Source organism: Salvelinus namaycush, chromosome 21 (assembly GCF_016432855.1).
Source record: "Salvelinus namaycush isolate Seneca chromosome 21, SaNama_1.0, whole genome shotgun sequence".
NCBI lineage: Eukaryota > Metazoa > Chordata > Actinopteri > Salmoniformes > Salmonidae > Salvelinus > Salvelinus namaycush.
This window is the reverse complement of record NC_052327.1, coordinates 17,199,973-17,224,981: the sequence shown is the minus strand read 5'-3', so window position 1 is coordinate 17,224,981 and position 25,009 is coordinate 17,199,973. Positions and strand designations below refer to the sequence as shown.

At 41.6% G+C, this 25,009-nt stretch overlaps 1 protein-coding gene across 1 annotated transcript in view; it reads right to left on the bottom strand.

Annotated features, from left to right (window-relative positions):
• Positions 1-5,315: 5,315 nt before the first annotated feature.
• LOC120066590 (voltage-dependent calcium channel subunit alpha-2/delta-4-like) overlaps positions 5,316-25,009 on the bottom strand; it is a 79,140-nt gene continuing 59,446 nt past the window's right edge. Inside the window, exons 26-34 of the mRNA XM_039018014.1 lie at positions 22,768-22,830; positions 11,381-11,451; positions 11,200-11,275; positions 10,726-10,778; positions 10,580-10,635; positions 10,224-10,244; positions 9,989-10,106; positions 9,616-9,814; positions 5,316-5,936 (exon numbers count right to left, since the gene is read on the bottom strand). Of these exons, the coding sequence (XP_038873942.1) occupies positions 5,847-5,936; positions 9,616-9,814; positions 9,989-10,106; positions 10,224-10,244; positions 10,580-10,635; positions 10,726-10,778; positions 11,200-11,275; positions 11,381-11,451; positions 22,768-22,830 (747 nt within the window). The 3' untranslated portion in view covers positions 5,316-5,846. The remainder of the gene's footprint in view (positions 5,937-9,615; positions 9,815-9,988; positions 10,107-10,223; positions 10,245-10,579; positions 10,636-10,725; positions 10,779-11,199; positions 11,276-11,380; positions 11,452-22,767; positions 22,831-25,009) is intronic.

Genomic DNA, 25,009 nt, shown 5'->3' with positions numbered 1-25,009 from the left:
AAAAAAAAGATCACAAGTATTCAGACCCTTTACTCAGTACTTGGAAGCACCTTTGGCAACAATTACACCCTTGTTTCTCATGGTCTGAGAGTCTTTAGGTGCCTTTTGGGAAAACTCCAAGCGGGCTGTCATGTTCCTTTACTGAGTGGCTTCCATATGGCCACTACCATAAAGGCCTGATTGGTGGAGTGCTGCAGAGATGGTTGTCCTTCTGGAAGGTTCTCCCATCGCCACAGAGGAACTCTGTCAGGGTGACCATCAGGTTTTTGGTCACCTCCCTGACCAAGGCCCTTCTCCCCTGTTTGCTGAGCGGCCAGCTCTAGGAAGAGTCTTAGTGTTTCCAAACTTCTTCCATTTAAGAATGATGGAGGCCACTGTGTTCATAAGGACCTTCAATGCTGCAGACATGTTTTGGTTCCTTTCCCCAGATCTGTGCCTTGACACAATCCTGTCTAGGAGCTCTACGGACAATTCCTTGGACCTCATGGCTTGGTTTTTGCTCTGCCATGCACTGCCAACGTTGGGACCTTATATAGACAGGTGTGTGCCTTTCTAAATCATGTCCAATCAATTGAATTTACCAAAGGTGGACCAATCAAGTTGTAGAAACATCTCAAGCATGATCATGGAAACAGGATGCACCTGTGCTCAATTTCGACTTTCATAGCGAAGGGTCTGAATACTTGTAAATAAGGTATTTCTGTTGAAGAAATGTTATGCATTATGGGTATTGTGCGTAGAATTATGAGGAAAAAGTTTTAATCAATTTTAGAATAATGCTGTAATGTAACAAATTGTGGAAAATGTCAAGGGGTCTAAATACTTTCCGAAGGCACTGTATGTACATCATTTGAAAATGTGATTCAAGTATTGAAATACGTCATAGGTCCATACTTGCAAACATAGTGCAGGTTTAAACTGGACCTCTGTCTCAAATTGCATAACAGCCCATTAAAATCGCCAACGTAGTTGGACGTGATCCAACATTTGTTCATGAACGTGAACGTAACAGAAGTCCAACGGCTCTGATAATCAAAGCAACTAGATCACATGCACTTGACTGACTGATCATATACAATTGAAGTCGACAGATTACATACACTTAGGTTGGAGTCATTAAAACTCGTTTTTCAACCACTCCACAAATTTCTTAACAAACTATAGTTTTGGCAAGTCGGTTAGGACATTTACTTTGTGCATGACACAAGTAATTTTTCCAACAATTGTTTACAGACAGATTATTTCACCTAGAGATGTCTCCTAGAGATTAATGTATTTTGGTGCGAAAAGTGCAAATCAATCCCAGAACAACAGCAAAGGACCTTGTGAAGATGCTGGAGGAAACAGGTACAAAAGTATCTTTATCCACAGTACAATGAGTCCTATATCGTAACCTGAAAGGCCGCTCAGCAAGGAAGAAGCCACTGCTCCAAACCGCCATAAAAAAGCCACAAAGATTGTACTTTTGGAGAAATTTCCTCTGGTCTGATGAAACAAAAATAGAACTGTTTGGCCATAATGACCATTGTTAATTTTGGAGGAAAAAGGGGGAGGCTTGCAAGCCGAAGAACACCATCCCAACCGTGACGCACGGGGGTGGCAGCATCATGTTGTTAGGGGTGCTTTGCTGCAGGAGTGGCTGGTGCACTTCACAAAATAGATGGCATCATGAGGGAGGAAAATTATCTGGATATATTGAAGCAACATCTCAAGACATCAGTCAGGAAGTTAAAGCTTGGTCGCAAATGGGTCTTCCAAATGGACAATGACCCCAAAGTTGTGGCAAAATGGCTTAAGGACAACAAAGTCAAGGTAATGGAGTGGCCATCACAAAGCCCTGACCTCAATCCCATAGAAAATTTGTGTGCTGAACTGAAAAGGCGTGTGCGAGCAAGGAGGCCTACAAAGCTAACTCAGTTACACCAGCTCTGTCAGGAGAAATGGGCCAAAATTCACCCAACTTATTGTGGGAAGCTTGTGGAAGGCTAACCGAAACGTTTGACCCAAGGTAAGCAATTTAAAGGCAATATTACCAAATACTAATTGAGTGTATGTAGACTTCTGACCCACTGGGAATGTGATGAAAGAAATAAAAGCTGAAATAAATCATTCTCTCTACTATTATCCTGACATTTCACATTCTTAAAATGAAGTGTGATCCTACCTGACCTAAAACAGGGAATTTTTGCTAGGATTAAATGTCAGGAATTGCGAAAAATGAGTTTACATTTATTTGGCTGAGGTGTATGTAAACTTCCGACTTCAACTGTAGCTCACAGTGTAGAGCGTCTAGATCTTCATGTTCGAATCCCACATGATCCCCCCCCCCCCCCCCCCCCCTTTAAAATGTAGCATTACATTTATTGTGCTAGTGTGTTGAGAAGTGAAGTGCAGCCAACAGCAAAATTAAGATTAAGAACGAAGAAGCTACGCCTTTCTTCAGCAAACACTGTTATGGCCTAATAATCATATTGCATAGGTTTTATAATCTACTTTATCACATATGTGTTATTTGACTTGATGACCTCAAATAAAACCTTGCCCCAAGGAGAATTCGAACTCACAGTGGTTGTATCTCACTGTCTCTGGGCCTTAGTGGATCATGCCACCAATTAGTAATAGCAGAAAGGGGTAAAATAGAGCTATTTGACATGGCCACAAGCTTCTTCATCTTTTATTTTACTGTACGAATATAAACTTACATACGTCTTTATTGCTGTCAAATCACATTAATGTGTGTGAAATGGATAGGCAAATTTTGTCATATGTCAACATGTGCCTTTTGAATTTAGTATCTAGTAGGCTAGTCAAGGATGCATCATACAATATTGTAGGGACACGACACTTTACAGACCTAGTGGAACAAAAGTAAACCTTGAAATTGGAGGTTAAAAATATCTAATTTTAAGAAATTCCATTGGCTGGTGGCTATAAAGTCTAAGATCTTTGATAGGCTGATGCAGAATTTGTTACAGAAGATAATCACTGTCAGCTGGTGAAGTTAGCATAGGGTTAACGTGTGCCAGGGGACCAGCTACAATGTAGCATTTGTGTTGATTTGGCACTCTAGTGTCAATACATTACCCATCCCCCAACACTGTCAACCAAGAGTCAAGACTAAACCAATTAACTTTGGTGGTGTGCAGACTGGTTTTGTTTTATTCTTAAAGATGTCACACAAACCAGAAATAAATGCAACAATATGTCCAGAAACTATATATTCACGGTATTATGAATGAATTGTGGTTTATTTGGTAGCATTTCGTAGTGTCACTGATTTTACTAATTGCATTAATACTGTACAAAGTTAGAGGTGCACTATTTGATAGATTCCCCCGCTCTCCCTACCTCGGGGTTCCAGTGGGGAGACCTGAGGTCAATCTACCCCCGCCCCCTCCCCATCTCGTACTTCTGAGTGGGAGACCTTCCCAGGCAGTAGCCTGCTTAGCTCACAAACTAGAATCAGGGCGCCCACTCCGACAAGGTTAATTGACCCACAGTCCCACACGGTGACATGATATCATTGACGTGACGTGCAAATGAGCGATAGAAAACCAATTGCGCAAATGTCACCATTCCGAAATTGTTTGTGCGGGTGCCCCGTGCCGCCCTGGGCGGCTGTCCATGTCGCCTATACCTAAATCCGTCACTGCTTGTAATGATTTCACAGGGGAAGAATTTGGCAGAAGTGAGCCAATAACCACTAGCATAAGAATTTCAGGTCCCACCTACTGCCATTGTGCCATTGAGCAAGGCACTTAACCCTTAACGCTGCTCTGTGGCTAACCCTCTGCTGCTCCCAACATTTGTGTGTGTGTGTGTGTGTGTGCGTTGTCTGGAGCGGTTGGGAATAAAATAAGACAGCAAAAAGACACATTTCTGATTTACATTTGACAATAGGTCATTGTTGTTAAACAGTTTCCCACTTTCGTAAAGCTTCAAGCATACCAGTATCATGAACTACACTACATGACCAAAAGTATGTGGACACCTGCTCGTCGAACATCTCTTTCCAAAATCATGGGAATTAATATGGAGTTGGTGCCCTCTTTGATGTCCATGCTTCCCCTCTTCTGGGAAGGCTTTCCACTAGATGTTGGAACATTGCTGCGGGGACTTGCTTCCATTCAGCCGCAAGAACGTTATTGAGATTGGGCACTGATGTTGGGCGATTAGGCCTGGTTCGCAGTCGCCGTTCTAATTCATCCCATAGGTGTTTGATGGGGTTGAGGTCAGGGCTCTGTGCAGGCCAGCCAAGTTCTTACACACTGACCTCGACAAACCATTTTTGTATGGACCTCGCTTTGTGCACGGGGGCATTGTCATGTTGAAACAGGAAAGGGCATTCCCCAAACTGTTGTAACAAAGTTGGAAGCACAGAATCGTCTAGAATGTCATTGTATGCTGTAGCGTTAAGATTTCCCTTCACTGGAACTAAGGGGCCTGAACCATGAAAAACAGCCAAAGACCATAATTCCTCCTCTACCAAACTTTACAGTTGGCATTATGCATTCGGGAAGGTAGCGTTCTCCTGGCATCCGCAAAACCCAGATTTGTCGACCAGATGGAGAAGCATGATTCATCACTCCAGAGAGCGCGTTTCCACTGCTCCAGAGTCCAATGGCAGTGAGCTTTACACCACTCCAGCCAACGCTTAGCATTGCGTATGTTGATCTTAGGCTTGTGTGTGGCTGCTCGGCCATGGACACCCATTTTCATGAAGCTCAGTTCTTGTGCTGAAGTTGCTTCCAGAGGCAGTTTAGAACTAGGTAGTGAGTGCTGCAACCGACAAGGACAGGTACATTTTACGTGCTACGCACTTCAGCACTCGGTGGTCCCATTCTGTGAGCTTGTGTGGCCTACCACTTTGCGGCTGAGTTTTCGTTGCTCCTAGACGTTTCCACTTCACAATAACAGCACTTACAGTTGACCAGGGAAGCTCTAGCAGGGCTGAAATTTGACGAACTGACTTGTTTGGAAGGTGGCATCCTATGACGGTGCCACGTTGAAAGTGACGGAGCTCTTCAGTACGGGCCATTCTACTGTCAATGTTTGTCTATGGAGATTGCGTGGCTGTGTGCCCAATTTTATACACCTGTCAGCAATGGTTGTGGTTGAAAGAGCGGCAGCTACTAATTTGAAAGGGTGTCCACATACTTTTTATATGTAGTGTCTACTAGACTAGCCTCTGACTTAGTTCTGATGGTAAGGGAATGGTCACCAGCATGTTCCCGGTCTAAACACCAATGTAATGACATACATTATTTATTATTTATTGCAAATGTTCATCAAGTATACCACAAAAATATGAATATTCCTATTTCATAGCACACAGTTTTGGTACAGTAGTTCATTTCAACATAAAAAATTGTTTTAATACAATACAGCTTAATGTTACTGTGTATAAAAATCAGAAATAAGCAAACATTCTATGTTCCTGTTGATTTGCACGTGGCAACAGTTCTCCAGTTGAGTGAGTTTGTCAGGGTGGTTGTCTTTCAGTCTGCACTCAGATGGATTGTCCAGCAGAGGGCAGGGTAGGTCCTACTATATTAGTGTCTCCATGAAAATAACAGTCTCTCATTGCCTCGCATGTCCACAAGTTCATATCCCATGGCTCATGCAAAAGAGTCCCAAGCATAGAAATGTGGCATTTGTTTGGACTGTTGAGTCTCTTTCTCTCTCATTGTGGGAAAAGGAGTCTTACTAGAAAATAGCCCTTGCTCCGGAATTGACTTTAACTACTGTGTTGGTAGGTCCTTTATGTAGTTAAAGGTCTTTCAGAAAATATACAAAAAGGAAATGTGAACGGCCATAAGAGAGGTGGAGCCTTGTTATGTCCATCTTCAGAGGGCCAATGAAGTGGCCAGAGAAGTCAAGAAGACGGCCACCGATAGGCTGATCTCTGAAGCTCCTCCACAGTCCTTGGCATTTTCCTACAATCAGCAAGAAGATAGGAACATTTCAAAATGAATTGCTAAAATACAATTTAAAAAAATACTTGCTAGTTAGTATGTTTTGTCTGTGTAGGGGAAGCCTTTTGTTGGGCTGTGCAGACCATTTTTATATTGGCTATTTGAGTAACCCTTTGAATAGCCATGTGTATGGTTCTTCATTACAATGTTAGAACCAGAGGGTTCTTCATTACACTGTAAAGAGTCCTGGCTACTGGTTGCAGTGAAAATACGGCAAATATACAGAAAGTAACTGTATTTTTAGAGATGGATTAAGGTACACTACATGATAAAAAGTATGTGGACATCTGTTCGTCGAACATCTCATTCCAAAATCATGGGCATTAATATGGAGTTGGTCCCCCCTTTTCTGCTATAATAGCCTCCACTCTTCTGTGAAGGCTTTCCACTAGATTTTGGAACGTTGATGCGGAGACTTGACTTCAATGGGGTTGAGGTCAGGGCTCTGTGCAGGCCAGTCAAGTTCTTCCACACCGATCTCAACAAGCCATTTGTGTATGGACCTCGCTTTGTGCATGGCGGCATTGTAATGCTGAAACAGGAAAGGGCCTTCCCCAAACTGCCACAAAGTTGAAAGCACAGAATCGTCTAGTATGCTGTAGGTTAAGATTTCCCTTCACTAGAACTAAGGGGCCTAGCCCGAACCATTATTCCTCCTCCACCAAACTTTACAGTTGGCACTATGCATTCGGGCAGGTAGCGTTCTCCTGGCATCCGCCAAACCCAGATTCATCTGTCAGACTGCCAGATGGTGAAGCGTGATTCATCACTCCAGAGAATGTGTTTCTACTGCCTCAGAGTCCAATGGCGGTGAGCTTTACAGCACTCCTGTCAATGCCATGGCCCATGGGGATCTTAAGCTTGTGTGTGGCTGCTCGGCCATGGAAACCCATTTCATGAAACTCCCGACGAACAGTTCTTGTGCAGACGTTGTTTCCAGAGGCAGTTTGGAACTCAGAAGTGAATGTTGTAACCGAGGACAGACAATTTCTACACTCTTCAGCACTCGGCCGTCCCGTTCTGTGAGCTTGTGTGGCCTACCACTTCGCTGCTGAGTCGTTGTTGCTCCTAGACGCTTCCACTTCACAATAACAGCACTTACAGTTGTCCGGGGCAGCTCCAGCAGGGCAGAAATTTGACAAACTGACTTGTTGGAAAGGTGGCATCCTATGACGGTGCAACGTTGAAAGTCACTGAGCTCTTCAGTAAGGCCATTCTACACGGGTGTAGCTGAAATAGCCAAATCGACTAATTTGAAGGGGTGTCCACATTATATATACATATTCCTCATTACTTAGTTGAATGATTTTTCAATTTGAGCGTAATTATTTCTATATAGCCTACACTTTCTCGTTCTGAACTTCTAACATGAGTGGGGGGCGGGTGGGGTTTGTGACAATGATCGCAAGAGTAGCTGCTCACAGATTTGAAGCTCCAACACAGTTGTACCTCTGACACCTCCAAAACATCCACTATGCAGTTGTCTGCTATCGCCGGTTAACGCTTGATCTGATTGAATCTAGGCCTCTGTCATTTCTCCCTATGGGGGAAACATTTTGTTGGCCCCATGTAGAACCCTTTGATTTTTAGGTGGGTTCTTTGTTTTGTCCCTGTAAGGCACAGGTGTCAAACTCATTCCACGGGGGGCCGAGTGTCTGCGGGTTTTCGCTCCTCCCTTGTACTTGATTGATGAATTAACATCACTAATTAGTTAGGAACTCCCCACACCTGGTTGTCTAGGGCTTTATTGAAAGGAAAAACCAAAAACCTGCAGACACTAGGCCCTCCGTGGAATGAGTTTGACACCCCTGCTGTAAGGGAACCAATTTGGGTTCTACGTAGAACCCTCTCATGAAGAACCCTCTGGTTCCATGGTTCTGTCATCTGCCCCTATGGGGGAATCCTTTTGAGTGCCATGTATAACCCTTTGATTTGTCCCTGTAGGGGAACCCTTTTGAGTTCCATATAGAAACGTATCATGAGGAACCCTCTGGTTCCAGGTAGAACCAATGACAGGTTCTGTAGTTATACTTATAGGATAATTCAGATGAGCTTATGGCACACACTATTAGGTACTTGCAAAATCTAGTAGAAAACATCATTTATATTCAATGTAAGGTACAATCACTTTGTAATGTAGGTGGGGGCCATGTGCTGGTAGGGGCTCGTTAGCATATTTGGGGGCATAGTCTGAAATATGTTGTATTTGTACCAGCCGTTAGTGGACCAGTTTAAAGGTGCAATGCTGCTGTTTTTATCGCAATTTCAAATGATTTATGGGTAACAATTAAGTACCTTACTGTGTTTTTAATTCAAATGGTCAAAAAGGAACAAAAATTGCTTTCCTAGCGAAGTGCAATTTCTCAAGCAAGAATTTTGCTTGGACTTTCTGGGAGTGGTCTGGAAGAGGGGCCTACTTGGAGGAGCCTAATGGGAGGGATGTGTAACCTGAAAACTAGCTATTTTTGACAGAGTGGAGGGCAAACTCTCTTTGCTATTGGTCTATTAACTTAACCCTATTAACAAAAAACCCACCCAGCCAAACAAGCTGAAATTTCAGGCAGTCTTTTCAAACAGCTCTTACACTAAAAGTGCATTATCATAATAATAATTTCAACCTCATAGTGTGGAAATACATATAAACCACAGGTTAATTATGTTTTTGACTGTACTGCCCCTTTAAGTGATTTTATCTGGTGTTGATGAAGGTTGAGCACCTAATTTGTCCACTCCCAGTTCTACAGACTTTGTAAGAGCTTTTGACAATCAAGAGTTGCACTGTTAAGAGGTTACTGTGCATTTTGCAGTAAGTTAATGGCAGTTTGTCAACAGGAAGTTCATGTTTATTGTTCAATAATATACTGTCAACTTGCTGCACGTAGTTATTGTCAAATTCACAGTTACTTACTATGGCTGATCTCTATCATGCTCACTGACCTGATGGTGTGGCAGCAAGGTCCGTTTTCTGTCAACCAGGGCTGAGTCCCAAGTGTGCTCATCACTAATAATCTTAGTAGTTGTCAACTAATGTTAAGCTATATCTTGTAAAGTTACAGTGAATTTTACATTAACTTACTTACAGCTGGATGCCAGTTAGGGACTGCAAAATGCACAGCAACTTCCAGGCAACTAACTGCTATTAAGTTACTGTGAAATGCACAGTAACTTTTTAACAGTGCAACTCTTTATTGTCACATTCTCTTACATAGATCGCATAACTGACCCTATTAATGGAGGTGCTCAAACTTTGACAACATAACCATCAACCACTTAAACTGGTACAACCCTTCAGTAAGTTGTTGTTGTTTACCATACTTTCAGTGCAACCAGTTGCCTGTAGTGTACTGTAAAATCTTCACAACTATCACAGCAGTAAAGAACCTCTCCTGATAGGCACATTTTTTTTTTTTTTTTTTTACACATATCACCCTTACCCCTGACAAAAAAAAACTCAAGAACCTTTGAGTATACTGTTTTATATTGATTGACACATTCATCTACTTTGACTATGCATCTCTGTGAATCGCATACCATTTAAATGTAACAAACACTTCCCTATTTTAATTTCAACATGCCTGCTATGCTAACCCTGTAGTCAACGACAGTAATCAACTCAATATTACACAATTAGAGGGCTGACCTTAGGATGATAGGCGTGACAGGAGTTTGGGCGCCGGCGGACTTTCTGAGATTTCATCCTGTTACACTTGACTGATGCATTGTATTTGACCTCCTTGGGCTCCAGTGTGATGGAGGAGTACTGGCGGGAGCAGTCACAGTCCGCCTGGACCACCATCAACACCAGGTTACTTTCAGGAACCGCCTGCACCACAAACATTCTGGAACACAACACATTCCGTTAACGTTACATTCTGGAACACAAGGTCAGTTGAACACGATTCAGTTGCATTTGGGAATACAAAAGGCTCAGTTCAGATAATTGCAGGTAGGTGTCATGGCCATAAGAGGGCGCCCCCACAGTGGACTTGGTTGTCTGAGATGGAGGTTCTTACTTCTGACAACGGCCACATTTGATGAGGCTGTTGGTCTCTCTGATGGAGGAATCGTACACGAAGCCAGGATACTCTGTGTCGCACGGCTGCAGCGCGTCAACCTTCTTGGCTTTATGGGCTAACGAGGATAAAGTCAGCGTGAATGTAATTTTTGTTTGATTCAAAGAAGTGCATACACACTCACACACATACAGTGCGTACACCCGCCCACATCTACAGGCACCCGTCTACTCACATGTATGGTAGCCAGCCTTGGCTGTGTGTTGGGAATCACAGTGGAGAGGAGATGGATGGTGCACCATTCACGATGGACCACAGACAGATGAACATGGCAATGGGAGCGGCATACAGTCAAATGATGACCATGGGTGAGAAAATGGGATGGGAGACAGCATTTGGATGAGAGACAATGACATGTGAATGAGACAAAGACATTCAGACATGGTATGAAAACTGCAGGATGATTCATCAAGAGTATATGAAAGCACAAACATGTATTCATTTGAAAGTGACTCTCCCGTCACAGGTATGCATGCAAACATCCTCTTTGCGATGGCTTTTGTCACATAAAGTATTAAGAGCATAACTTACCGTCTACGATGTAATCCGAGTGCCACAACCCACAGAAGTTGAACTCCATTAAGAACCTGTACAGAAGTAGAGTTGTTGGAGAGAAAATTTAAAAAAACCAATGAATTTCTCCCAAAATCAGCCCAAAAAGTGCATCTCATACTTACATCAACATGTGAGAAAAGAACCATTTGATCACTGCCGCAAGGCCGTAGAAAGGCTATAGGAAGGATAGATGGAGATACGGTGAGAGAGAGAGAGACAGAGAGAGACAGAGAGAAACAGAGAGAGAGACAGAGAGAGAAGAAAACTACAGGTAAGTCAGGTGAAAGAGCGCAAGAAGAGAGCATCTGCTAAGTTACCATATTATTCAATCAGCAGATGAGATTTTATAATGACTTGCATCATAAGCCATTTGTAGACCATTTAGAATTAATGTTCATGATTTGCTGAATTTTTGTTAACCTTGATAACGATATTTATTATTGTCAGTGAGCAATTGATTCAAGATCAGTAAATGAAGTCACATACTGTATATATGCTCCTAACAATTAAATGGGTAAACGCATCCAATGTTTCGACTTGTAGTGCCTTCTTCATGGTTGAGCAATTGATAAACATGCTCATATGGCATGACTTACACTGAGCAGAGGCCGAGCACTACTGGAATGACTGTGTCCTGATCTACACATACCCTGGTAGTCATACAGCGACACCCTGTTGCACAAACACACAAACATTAGGTAGTTAGGGGTTAGATAACATTGCGCAATAGGTTCAATCAATGGTATAATATGTACAACATAATGTAGCTTCTCTTACTGCTTGAACATGCCTGACTTGATCAACGCTGTCATCACAGACCCGTCCACTTCCCCGAAGAAACGTCCGACCTGTAGTGACGACGACAATATCAAGATCTAAGTCACCCCAGAGCTTTATCATTATGCAAGGAGATTCTGTTACACCAAAAAGGCTTTCTGTATCTTACTTTATGAAAGCTGCCCTGTTAGTAAGTAGTCAGTAAGCTGTTAGTAAGCACTTTCACATGTTTTATAGTCAGCATGACCCAACATGAACATCATCTATTGGATCCTAGTGGCTTAAAGGCCCATTGCAGTCAACGTGATTTTCCTCAATTTTAAATATATTTCCATACTATGAGGTTGGAATAATACTGTGAAATTTTGAGAATTATGATAATGCACTTTTGGTGTAAGAGCTGTTTGAAAGCATCGCCCGAAATTTCAGTTGTTTTGGTGGGATGGAGTTTTTGCCTGCCTGGTGACATCACCAGTAGATGAATTAGTTAATAGACCAATAATAAAGAGAGTTCTTAACCTCTATGTCAATAACAGCTAGTTTTCAGTTTTCCCCACCCCACTCTCTCCCAGACAGTACTAGCAAAATTCTTGCTTGAGAAATTCCTCTTTGATAATTAGCTGTTTTGTTTCTTTTTGACCATTTTAATTGAAAACAATTACTGTAAGGTACTTAATTGTTACCGAGAAATGATTTGAAATTGAGATTTAAAAAAATGTCTGCATTGGACCCAAAACCACTCATTCCTTTAATTAACACAAATATGTGAGAACAATATTTTTTGTAAAAACAAATGTTTCATTTTGGCTTTAAATTATGATGGTTAGCAACATGGAAAATCGTTGTGGAAATCTGTTGCAGCTCAAGTCAACAAAATCCACAATGCAATGCTGTCTCTATGGGCTGGTAGCCTAGCTAGCTAGCAAACTTAGCTACACACAGTAATACCAAAGACAATATCAGCATGTAACGTAGCTAGTTAGCTGTAGAATGGCCCAAACAAACTGTACTATTAATTTAGGAGTCTATAATATCACCATGTTCAACCTGCAGGTCGATGTGCCGCACAGAGTGGAGTCTAACGTTCGCAACCGGAGATATACTTTTGAGGAGATGGGAAACGTTGCCCATGCTACATCAATGGACAGCGCGGTGAATTCTGGGCAATTTAGGGACAAGCAGCGCTCTCCTTCAAGGAGTGAATGGGAGTCTATTGGGCGCTAACTGCTCAAAAACCAAACATTAGCACGAATTCCGTCAACAAGAAGTAAAACATTACAAATGTTTTCCAAGACGTGAGATAATTCACTTACTATCTGTAGTATCGTATAACTTTGGAATGGTGACATTATGTAGTTTGGAGAAAAAATAGGCATGTTTCTCAACATGTGCACTGACTTTGAGACGATTAGCTTAGCAACCGCGTGACGCAACATGACAATGTGAACGCAATTGGTCGACAGTCTGCTGGGTGAGGCATTATAAGTTTCTTTGTTCATTGGATTTCTATCTCCTTTCTATAATATCTCTGGCAACAGCACCAAGTAATGCACCTTGGACAAAGAGGCAGACAATTGAAAAAATGTGCTAGACATTTTTCGAGGTAGGACTATCACAAACATATGATCAATGGCTCATTTGAGAGAAGACATCCTCCAGAGTTTTGATATCGGCTAGTATTGAAATCTGACATGTATGAGAGACATTTTCAAAATCTAAAAGTCTATTCCTATTAACTTCCAGTGTAGTGAGAGCGACTTTATCACGGTGCTACGTCATACCGTCCGAATTTCTGCCCGCTTAAACGCCAATAACTCAGATACTCATGAATCGATAGAACATCACTCAGAGATGCACAAAAACAATATAACACTCAAAATGGGTAAACTTTCCTTTCAGTTATCTCCATCTTGTATCCTGTACCTCTACTCTATGTATTTACCTGTTACTATCAAGTACTGTATGTTCATGTCATGTTAGAGTACTGTTGTCTGTGAATGAGTGTCACAGCTTATTCAATATGACAGAGAGAGGCTAACCTAAAGTACAGTATACACTTCCCTCTCTCTTTCCTCTGTCTTTCTTGTCTTACTGTAGCACATCTCTGTTCCCCTGAATTATTCAAGGCCACTTTGTTTTAGCAACACTGTCCAAGTTTACAAGTCATCCTCACTCCTCCTCCCCTTTCTCTCTAACTGCGGTTGACACTTTATTTCAATCACAGGGAGAAGGGGAGAAGAGGAAAATCATTTCCCAGTGGCTTTTTTTAAGCGATTCAGTGTTTGCTGAGTGTGTGTGTGTTTGCCAAGCGTGAACTTCGGTCACCGAGGCCAGAGTTCGGAATGGAACTTGACGCTCTATTTACCTGTCAGAAATGCTGTGAAATAAAACTGCAACAACGTTTCGGTGGAAAGCATTGTAAACAACGCATCCATCAAATTATGGGAATCCAATGCAGTTCCAAAACAGTGTCCTTTATCAAATCTATTACAGACATACTACATGTTGTGTAGTCAGCATCTAGACTTTGTTTCTGCTTAGTCATGGTCTAGTAAAATAAAATGTTTTATTGTCACATTCACCGGATAGGTGCAGTGAAACGTGTTGTTTTACAGGGTCAGCCATAGTTGTATGGCACCCCTGGAGCAAATGAAGGTTAAGTGCCTTGCTCAAGGCACATCAGCAGGTATTTGAATCAGTGACCTTTTGGTTACTGGCCCAACGCTCTAACCACTAGGCTAGCAGCTGCCCTATACCGATATACTATCTCGATTAAGAAAGCTAAATCAAGCTACATCTCGGACTCTGCTGGTGATCCTTCTAAATTTTAGAAAATAGTATTTGCATTGAGGTGTACAAATTCCTCTTCTTCCCTGCAGTTCTTTCTGACTCTGGTATCATACCTGAGAAGAATGGGATAAGTGATGCTTTTAATCAGAGTTTTATCTCGGCAGGCTTTTTATTTCAGAGAAACAGTGGTTTAATTGATGCTGGGCAGTCAATCGACTGCTCTTCTCTCTGCAAGCCTCTAGCTGACTTGACGGTTAACACGTCAACTTCTAGTGAATCTTTGTTTTCATTTCAACAATTTGCTATCTGTGATGTGCTAGATGCCTTGCTTAAGACTGAGGTATAAAAATCCACTGGGGCTTATGTGCATGATCCATTTTTGCTGCAGCTCTCTGCCTCCCTGAATGCTGAATCATTAACCCATATTTTTAACCTGATGATTATATCTGGTACTATCCCTAAGGTTTGGAACGCGGCCCATGTACTCCCCCTTCACAAAGGTGGCGGCCCTTGTGACCTAAGTAATTATCGCCCTATTTCTAAACTTTCTTGCCTAGCTAAATTATTAGAATCCTTGATTAATTCTCAGCTAAGATCTTTCTTATCTTTGAAATGTATTCTACATAAATGTACATCAGTCGGGTTTTAGACCAGGTCATAGCACTATCTTTGCTGCATCCATAGTTATAAATGATGTGGTTAACTGTATGGATAAAAGGCAACATTGTGCTGCCCTCTTCATTGACCTGTCAAAGGCTTTCGATACTGTTGATCACTCAGGCTTTCCTCAATTGGTCTCGACCAGGCTGCATGTAACTGGTTTAAAATCTACTTGACAGATAAAACTCAGATAAAAACAGATGGTGTTAAATCAGGTTTCCTGGATATTACAAAAGGTGTCCCGCAGGAGTCGATTCTGGGTCCTGTACTTTTTACTGTTTACATTAACAATATATGTCAATGATACTGTTGTGTATGCTATTGCCCCCACGGTTGACCAGGCTCTATCTGAACTGTGCTTTCATTGTATAACAGAAAAATGTTATTGACCTGAAATTAGTATTGAAGGTAAGGTAAAACTAAGTATATGTTGTTCTCTAGAACGCATAAAAATAACTGATGATTTAAGTATACAGTACATTTGAAAAATATTCAGACCCTTTCAGTTTTTCCACATTTTGTTACTTTACAGCCTTATTCTAAAATTGATTTAAAAAAAAAAATCCTCATCAAGATACAAAAATACAATACCCCATAATGAAAAAACATGTTTTTAGAAATATTTGCTAATTTATATACAGTACCAGTCAAAAGTTTGGACACACCTAATCAAGGGTTTTTCTTTATTTTTTTGTATTTTCTACATTGTAGAATAATAGTGAAGACATCAAAACTATGAACTAACACATATGGAATCATGTTGTAACCCAAAAAAGTGTTAAACAAATCAAAACATATTTTATATTTGAGATTCTTAAAAGTAGTCACCCTCTGCCTTGATGACAGCTTAGAACACTCTTGGCATGTTCTCAACCAGTTTCACCTGGACTGCTTTTCCAACAGTCTTGAAGGAGTTCCCACATATGCTGAGCACTTGTTGGCTGTTCTTCCTTCACTCTGCGGTCCAAACTCATCCCAAACCATCTCAATTGGGTTGAGGTCGGGTGATTGTGGAGGCCAGGTCATCTGATGCAGCACTCCATCACTCTCCTTCTTGGTCAAATAGCCCTTACACAGCTTGGAGATGTGTTGAAAAATTACCCAAATGATAGACCCACTAAGGGCAAACCAGATGGGATGGCGTATCACTGCAGAATGCTGTGGTAGCCATGCTGGTTAAGTATGACTTGAATTCTAAATAAATCACTGACAGTGTCACCAGCAAAGCACCATCACACCTCCTCTTCCATGTTTCATGGTGGGAACCACACATGCAGAGATCATCCGTTCACCTACTCTGCGTCTCACAAAGACACAGCGGTTGGAACCAAAAATCAAAAATTTGGACTCATCACACCAAAGAACAGATTTCCACCGGTCTAATGTCCATAGCTCATGTTTCTTGGCCCAAGCAAGTCTCTTCTTCTTATTGGTGTCCTTTGGTAGTGGTTTCTTTGCAGAAATGGACCATGAAGGCCTGATTCACGCAGTCTCCTCTGAACAGTTGATGTTGAGATGTGTCTGTTACTTGAACTCTGTGAAGCATTTATTTGGGCTGCAATCTGAGGTGCAGTTAGCTCTAATGAACTAATCCTCTGCAGCAGAGGTAACTCTGGGTCTTCCTTTCCTGTGGCGGTCCTCATGAGAGCCAGTTTCATCACAGCGCTTGATGGTTTTTGCGACTGCCCTTGAAGAAACGTTCAAAGTATTGACTGACCTTCATGTCTAAAAGTAATGATGGACTGTCGTTTCTCTTTGCTTATTTGAGCTGTTCTTGCCATAATATGGACTTTACCAAATAGGGGTATCTTCTATATACCACCCCTACTTTGTACACAATGGATGTCTCAAACGCATTAAGAAGGAAAGAAATTCCACAAATTATTCTACAATGTAGAAAATAGTGAAAAGAAAGAAAGACGCTGAAATGAGTAGGTGTGTCCAAACGTTTGACTGGTAATGTATAAAAAAATTAAGTATTCAGACCCGTTGCTTTGAGACTCGAAATTGAGCTCAGGTGCATCCTGTTTCCATTGACCATCCTTGAGATGTTTCTGCAACTTGATTGGAGTCCACCTGTGGTAAATTCAATTGATTCGACATGATTTGGAAAGGCACACACCTGTCTATATAAGGTCCCACAGTTGACAATGCATGTCAGAGCAAAAACCATGAGGTCGAAGGAATTGTCCGTAGAGCTCCGAGACAGGATTGTGTCGAGGCACAGATCTGGGGAAGGGCACCAAAAATGTTCTCCAGCATTGAAGGTCCCAAGAACACAGTGACCTCCATCATTGTTAAATGGAAGAAGTTTGGAACCTTCAAGACTCTTCCTAGAACTGAGCAATCGGGGGAGAAGGGCCTTGGTCAGGGAGTTGACCAAGTACCTGATGGCCACTTTTAAAGAGCTCCAGAGTTCCTCTGTGGAGATGGGATAACCTTCCAGAAGGACAACCATCTCTGCAGCGCTCCACCAATCAGGCTTTTATGGTAGAGTGGCCAGACGGAAGCCACTTCTCAGTAAAAGGCACATGACAGCCCGCTTGATGTTTGCCAAAAGGCACCTGAAGGACTCTCAGTCCATGAGAAACAAGATTCACTGGTCTGATGAAACCAAGATTGAAGTCTTTAGCCTGAATGCCAAGTGTCACGTCTGGAGAACCCAGCAAAGCTCATCACCTGTCCAATACCATCCCTACGGTGAAGCAAGTTGGTGGAAGCATCATGCTGTGGGGATATTTTTCAGTGGAAACGGACTGGGAGACGAGTCAGGGTTGAGGGAAAGATTAACAGAGCAATGAGACATCCTTGATGAAAACCTACTCCAGAGCACTCAGGATCGCAGACTGGGGGCGAAAGTTCACCTTCCAACAGGACAATGACCCTAGGCACACAGCCAAGACAACGCAGGAGTGGCTTCAGGACACCTCTCTGAATGTCCTTGAGTGGCCCAGCCAGAGCCCGGACTTAAACCCGATCAAACATTTCTGGAAAGACCTGAAAATTGCTGTGCAGCGATGCTCCCCATCCAACCTGACAGAGCTTGAGAGGATCTGCAGAGAAGAATGGGAGAATCTACCCAAATACAGGTGTGCCAACCTTGAAGTGTCATACCCAAGAAGACTCGAGGCTGTAATTGCTGCCAAAGGTGCTTCCACAACAAAGTACTGAGTAACAAAATGTGGAAAAAGTGAAGGGGTCTGAATACTTTCCGAATGCCCTGTATGTACTTTGGATGGTGTCCATATTGATCATGTCCCTGCTTACAAATATCTGGGCATTTGTATAGCTGAACATCTCTTTTAAAAAGCATATACATTAGATAGTTAAGAAGCTGAGAATAGAAATGGGCTTCTTCTATAGAAATAGGTCCTGCCTCTCGCTAAATAATAGAATGCAGATTATTCAGTTGACGTTCCTATCGGCCCTGGACTACGGCAACATCATCTATATAAACGCAGCTGCCACTTCATTAAAACCATTATATGCAGTGTATCCTAGTGCACTGCACTTTATTTACGGGCGCCAGTTTGAACAATCATCACTGGATTCTCTCTTTGATGTCACTTAGGTTGATACATTGCTTTCATTTATAAAGCCCTTTTACAAAAAGTCTCACTGTACATAACATCATTATTAAACTTTAGACATACGAGTTACCACACCTGGTCTCAGGTATAGTTAACTCTGGAAACTCCTTTGGTCTGTACTGAGTTACGTAAATGAGCGTTTAGTTTTCTTGCACCTTATTTGTGGAACAATCTTCAAAATGTTCTTAAATGTGATGTTCTGGTGCCTCTAGGGCGATTCAGAAAGCTGATTGAGGACCTTATTACTGATGAACGTGTTTGTTTTTTATGACTGTGTTTTTCTTTCTGCTTGCATTTTGTAGTTGTATTTTGATGTGTATTTTCTGTAATTTAGGACTCATCTATAAAATAGACTTTGGTCTCAGTATGTCTCCCTGATAAAATAAAGGTTAAATAAAATAAATACCTTGGTACATTTTAAAGAAGTTATGTATGACCCATTTCTTGAAGTCATCACTGCTTCCATATCTCCGATGATTAAATATTTAGAGCTCTGCCTCAGCCCAATCCCTCTCTCGGAATAAAAAGGGAGGGATACTCTTGGTGTTTCCACATAACTTTATCAAAGTCCTAACCTCAGCAAAATGTTACGGGGTAGCACTAAATCATACTGTCTGCTTACTAAGGTTTGCTTTAGTGCCTTACTGAGACATAAACATATGCAATTAAAAGGGAAAATGTAAATACTTCATCCTTGGTTTGGCCTGAGTAGCCTTAATGTTAGTGACTGTTTTATTTCACCGGGGACTGGCAGAGATTGCAGCAAGAGTACTTTTATGAGTAGATCAGCTTTAAAGTTGAGCTGACAGCTGTTTTGCACTGATTGACTATGGCTGTAGTCATCAATCTAGCAAGAGGGCAATATTTTATTCATGTAGTAGTGCTTCCCCCCTAGAAAGCTATGACCTTTGGCTTTCACTTTGAATTGTTCATTTATGTCTGAGAAAAAAACACTTTTCAACCCATATGATGTAGTATACAATAAAAGTATAATAAAACATACAAATATGATGATATGATAAAAATACAAATAAATAGTGAATGAATAAGCCTTTTCATACTTTATAATATGTCCGTATATAGTTACAATCTGTTTTAGGAGCATCTACCCAAAACATTTCACATTCTTTATTACTTTACCAAACATATCATGACATTAGTGATAAATGTTAAATGGCATTAGTGATAAATGTTACATTTATGAACATCTAAATCTACATTAAATGGGCAATTTAAACAGTGTGTGTCCCTCCTATTGAGAAGGGCTATGTAAAGGGCTCAATTTTGTCGTTCTGAGCATATGCAATGTGTCTGCCTCTGACTTAAAAGAAAATGTGCAACTGCCACACAAAATTATTACTTTACTTATTTTAGGAAGAGTGTAGGTCGCATTATTTATAGTAGAGCTATGGAAGTTATGCATTTAGATCTACCTATTCGAGACAAATCCCAGCGATTGCTTTGCCATGTCTGTGCCATGACGCAGTTGAGCTGGATAAATATTTTTCTAAGGACCGCCCCTTTGACGTGATGTCGCAGTGAAGTGACATAAATCGATGTAATGATGCAGCAGACCACAAGAGGGGGGCAAATAAAAGTTTAATCGACTAAGGACCTTTACATGGTTTTAGGAAGGTCTGGATTTCTGTCTTCTGATGTATAAAATGGTTGGAAATCAATAAAATATTTGTTTAAGTAATTCTAGTGCCAGATTTCGGGGACTGTCAGCTTAAGAGGTTTTAATATTGCAGATTGATTGTAGGTTCTATCAATTTAATTGTTTGCATCATTTCTAATCCCCCTTATTAATGTTTTTTCTATATATATTTTCCCCCCTACCCTACTATCCCTACCCTACAATTCCTAAATAATTATACTTTTCTCCTTCAAGTGCAGGATTTTCACCCACAGCGGCCAATCCATTATTCATTCTGATTTTAACTCCAACCCTCCGATGTCCACAGATTAACTAATCTTTCCCAGTATAATGCCCTTTGCTATTTCCTTTTGCAAGACATCCCTCCATTTTACTATGATACTTTACGAGGGTTCCTGAACCTCCCTATTTGTAAAATTTCTACCGATATTCCCATAAAAATAAATACTTTACCCAAGAGTATAACAATATTCCCCATTGACTTGTGGTTTTTCAGATCTCCTAACAATACAGTTTGCAGTTTCATCTGAACCCTGATATTATGACATAACAACCCCCCCCCCCCCCCCCCACCCACACACACACATACACACACCTTTTGCCTTCAGAACATCCTCAATTCGTCAGGGCATGGACTCTACAAGGTGTTGAAAGCGTTCCACAGGGATGCTGACCCATGTTGACTCCAATACTTCCCACAGTTGTGTCAAGTTGGCTGGATGTCCTTTGTGTGGTGGACCATTCTTGATACACATGGAAAACGATTGAGCATGAAAACCCAGCAGCATTACAGTTCTTGACACAAACCGGTACACCAGGCACCTACTACCATAACCCGTTCAAAGGCACTGGCATGTTTTGTCTTGCCCATTCACTCTCTGAATGGCAATCAATGTCTCAATTGTCTCAAGGCTTAAAAATCCTTCTTTAACCTGTCTCCTCCCCTTCATCTACACTGATTGAAATCGATTTAACAAGTGACATCAACAAGGGATCATAGCTTTCACCTGGATTCACCTGGTCAGTCTATGTCCTGTTCTTAATGTTTTGTACACTCAGTGTATTGAGCATTATTTTTGTAGCAAGTGTTTTTTATAATAGCTTAAATTGAAACAAACATATTCAAGTGTCAAGTGTTGTTTTAAATGTCAATTCATAGACCCGATGCCAAGGTATTGGGACATAAAAAACCTCTTCACAACTGACCTGAATTTGAGGAATTCTTATACAGGAGGAACTGCTTTGGGTAAACAAGATGTGGTGTGTGTGTGTGTGCATTTGTGTGTGTGTGTTCAGCCTACGTGTTTGTGTGTGTGTTTGTGCACTCTCCTCCAGCCCGCGCTCCTCCTCAACCCAAAAGGTCTCCCTATTACAAGTGGTTAGAGGCCATGGTCAATCGAACAAGGACAAAATACATCCCACGAACGAGTCCCCGGTAGCCTACGTGACCTACGCCGTGACAGGCTATAGGGGTCAAGATCCAGATCCATACAGGGCGAGCCTCATCCTCCCTTAGCGGAGCCCGCTGGACCTGCACATCTGGGGCTGCTGTTGGGACCCTGGCTGCATGGGGCAGCAGCTTGGGCTTTAAGCTGCAGCCCATCACTGACCATACTGCGCGTGATGGGCCACCATCACCACCTCCAGTCAGTCAGTGACAGACAGATGCCCTTAGCGTCTGTCTGTATGGGAGTTAACGAGTGAGTGCAGCACAGTGCAGCGGTGGGCTCTGTGGTAATCCCATCTGCATTCGTTCTTCTCACAGGGCCGTGGTAATCCTAGGCCATTACATACATGTGATAAGGTACCACACTGACTCCCTACTATATTGTGCAGTATAATAGGGTCTTATAGGCCCTCACTCACTGATGTAGTCTTCAAATATATACTAAGATGTACAGGCTGCCGCATACCCAGCACACTGCTATGTTAATTTATAAACACTTATGTTCCTTGCCCATTTCCACCACACTATTCTAATGCTCAGTAATGTGGTTGTTCCAGTCAAGGCCTTTCTACAGTGAAGTCAAGTGATGAGGTGGCGCAGGCCGTTTGGTGCCTTTAGCCCCAGTTAGTCAGTCTCTGCTAATGCGTCTAAGAGGGATTAGGACCATAAGTGTTCTCAAATCCTATGAGTGCTCCAGATGTTGTTTTGGCCTGCTACCTACTTTCTGCAACGCAATGTGCCTCTTGCGCTCTCTCTCTCTCTCTCTCTCTCTCGATCGCTCTCGATCGCTCTCGATTGCTCTCTCTCTCTCTCGATCGCTCTCGATTGCTCTCTCTCTCTCTCTCTCTCGATTGCTCTCTCGATCTCTCTCTTTCTCGATCTCTCCCCCTCTCTCTTTCTTGTTGCTAAGGAGCTACCAGCACTTAACACGCCCCTTAGGAAGAGTGTTAAGATGCAATCACCTGACCTTATGTGTATTTACATGGTCAAGCCGACCAGATCGTGATTATAAATTATCCCTCCCCTGATTTGCTGATCCCTGATCTGCTGATCTGCTTATCAAAAGGCTAAACATGTTATTATGGTGCAATCATTATATAACAAACCACATATGATGTACTATAGTACAGATGAGGGGTTACTTTAGAATTTTCAACTGGTGTATGATGGTGGTGTTAGGATGGCCGTATGGATTGATTTAATATGTTCGGGTCACTGGGTGGTCATGATGTCGGTCACTTACCTCTGACCTCTCTTTTGAGACTATGATAAAACCGTTGCTGTCCACAAGGAAACAGTTGACATCCTGGAGGAAAAGAAGACAGGACATTAAATGAAGCATCATTAGCATTTATTCAATAATATTTGAACATCATTGTCATTCATGAATTGAATCATAACTGACCCCAAACCTGTAGAATAGGCTCAGTACTCACAATGCTTTGACAGGTGAGAGGGCAGACACCTTCCACTTCAGTACACTGGAGAGAGAAAGAAAGAGACAGATAGAGATGAGAGAGAGAGAGAGAGGATAAAGGTCAAGGTCGTGAGTCAGAAGGTCGACCACCCCTTAGATACAGATTAATCATGTGACTGACTGACAGCAGAGAGAGAGACCTATGTGGATTTGGAACACACACCCGTAACAACAACACAAACATGGCTGGCTCTATAGCCGAGTCAATAGAGTGTGATAACCTCTTCATAATCAGAGAGAGGAGTTAATGTACTGTATCAACAGAAAGTGAAAGGTCACTGTTTACTTACGTCTGTGTCATTGGGCTGTGAGTGGAGGTGAGAGGCAGAGAGGCAGAGGAGGAGAAAGACAGAGAGATGATCAAATATTAGCACTTCGCAGATTATCCAAAATGTAGTGCACACATTTTCGTATGTGTATGTGATCCCTGCGGGAACTGATCCTGTGACCTTGACGTTGCCATGCTCTTACCAACTGAGCCAGAGATGGATTTGTGTCAGTAGTCTGATATATCGATGGGGAGCTGAGTGTGTGTATGTGTGTGGGTGTCTGTGTACGTTTGTGTGTGTCTGAATGTTTTTGTGTGTTTGTGTGTGTGTGTGTGTGTGTGTGTGTGTTGCTCCCTTACCTGAAAGGTAATGGCCCATAGCCTCTTCTCCAGCATTTCCAAGGACATCTGCACCCCGATGGCTAAAAATAGACGACAAGCGCGCACACACACACACGCACACACCCAGGTCAGTTGAGAGAGGAAAATATGGACTCTGCAAAAACCCTTAACCCTAAATTTACTGTGACCATCTGTGAAACTATATTGAGAGGCTGGGTGGGTGTGGGGTTGGGCATTACAGTGGGACAGGAAATCGATTAGGCCTTCAGTTCACCTCTATGCAGTTTGCACAGTTAGCACCAGACTGCTGCTGTTTGCATGCAAATGGTCACTGTGTAAACACTGATGAGGTAGCGTGAGGCGTGTGGTACAAGTAAATCTTGTCTGGGTGGGGTGAGACTATGCAAATATCTGCCTTGCTTTCATGGTAGCCTGTTGTTGTTGATACCTCTGCAGTATTCTGTGTTGTGAGATACTAATGCTGGTAATACTTTATTTAACCAGCTGGTTACTTAGAAATGACTTGTTAAAATGGTAATCACCTATTGATTGCATAGTATGTCTGATGTTTTGCATAGTATATCCGATGTTTTGCATAGTATGTCAGATGTTTTGCATATTCTGTCAGATGTTTTGCATAGTATATCAGATGTTTTGCATAGTATATCAGATGTTTTGCATATTATGTCTGATGTTTTGCATAGTATGTTGGATGTTTTGCATAGTATGGCAGATGTTTTGCATAGTATATCAGATGTTTTGCATAGTATATCAGACGTTTTGCATAGTATATCAGACGTTTTGCAAAGTATATCAGATGTTTTGCATAGTATATCAGATGTTTTGCATAGTATATCAGATGTTTTGCATAGTATATCAGATGATTTGCATAGTATGTCTGATGTTTTGCATAGTATGATAGTATTGATACCTCTGCAGTATTCTGTGTTGTGAGATACTAATGTTGGTAATACTTTATTTAACCAGCTGGTTACTTAGAAATGACTTGTTAAAATGGTAATCACCTATTGATTGAATAGTATGTCTGATGTTTTGCATATTCTGTCAGATGTTTTGGATAGTATATCAGATGTTTTGCATAGTATATCAGATGTTTTGCATAGTATGTCTGATGTTTTGGATAGTATATCAGACATTTTGCAAAGTATATCAGATGTTTTGCATAGTATGTTGGATGTTTTGCATAGTATGTCTGCTGTTGTGCATAGTATATCAGAAGTTTTGCATAGTATGTCTGATGTTGTGCATAGTATGTTGGATGTTTTGCAAAGTATATCAGATGTTTTGCCTAGTATGTCTGATGTTTTGCATAGTATATGAGACGTTTTGCATAGTATATCAGACGTTTTGCATAGTATGTCTGATGTTTTGGATAGT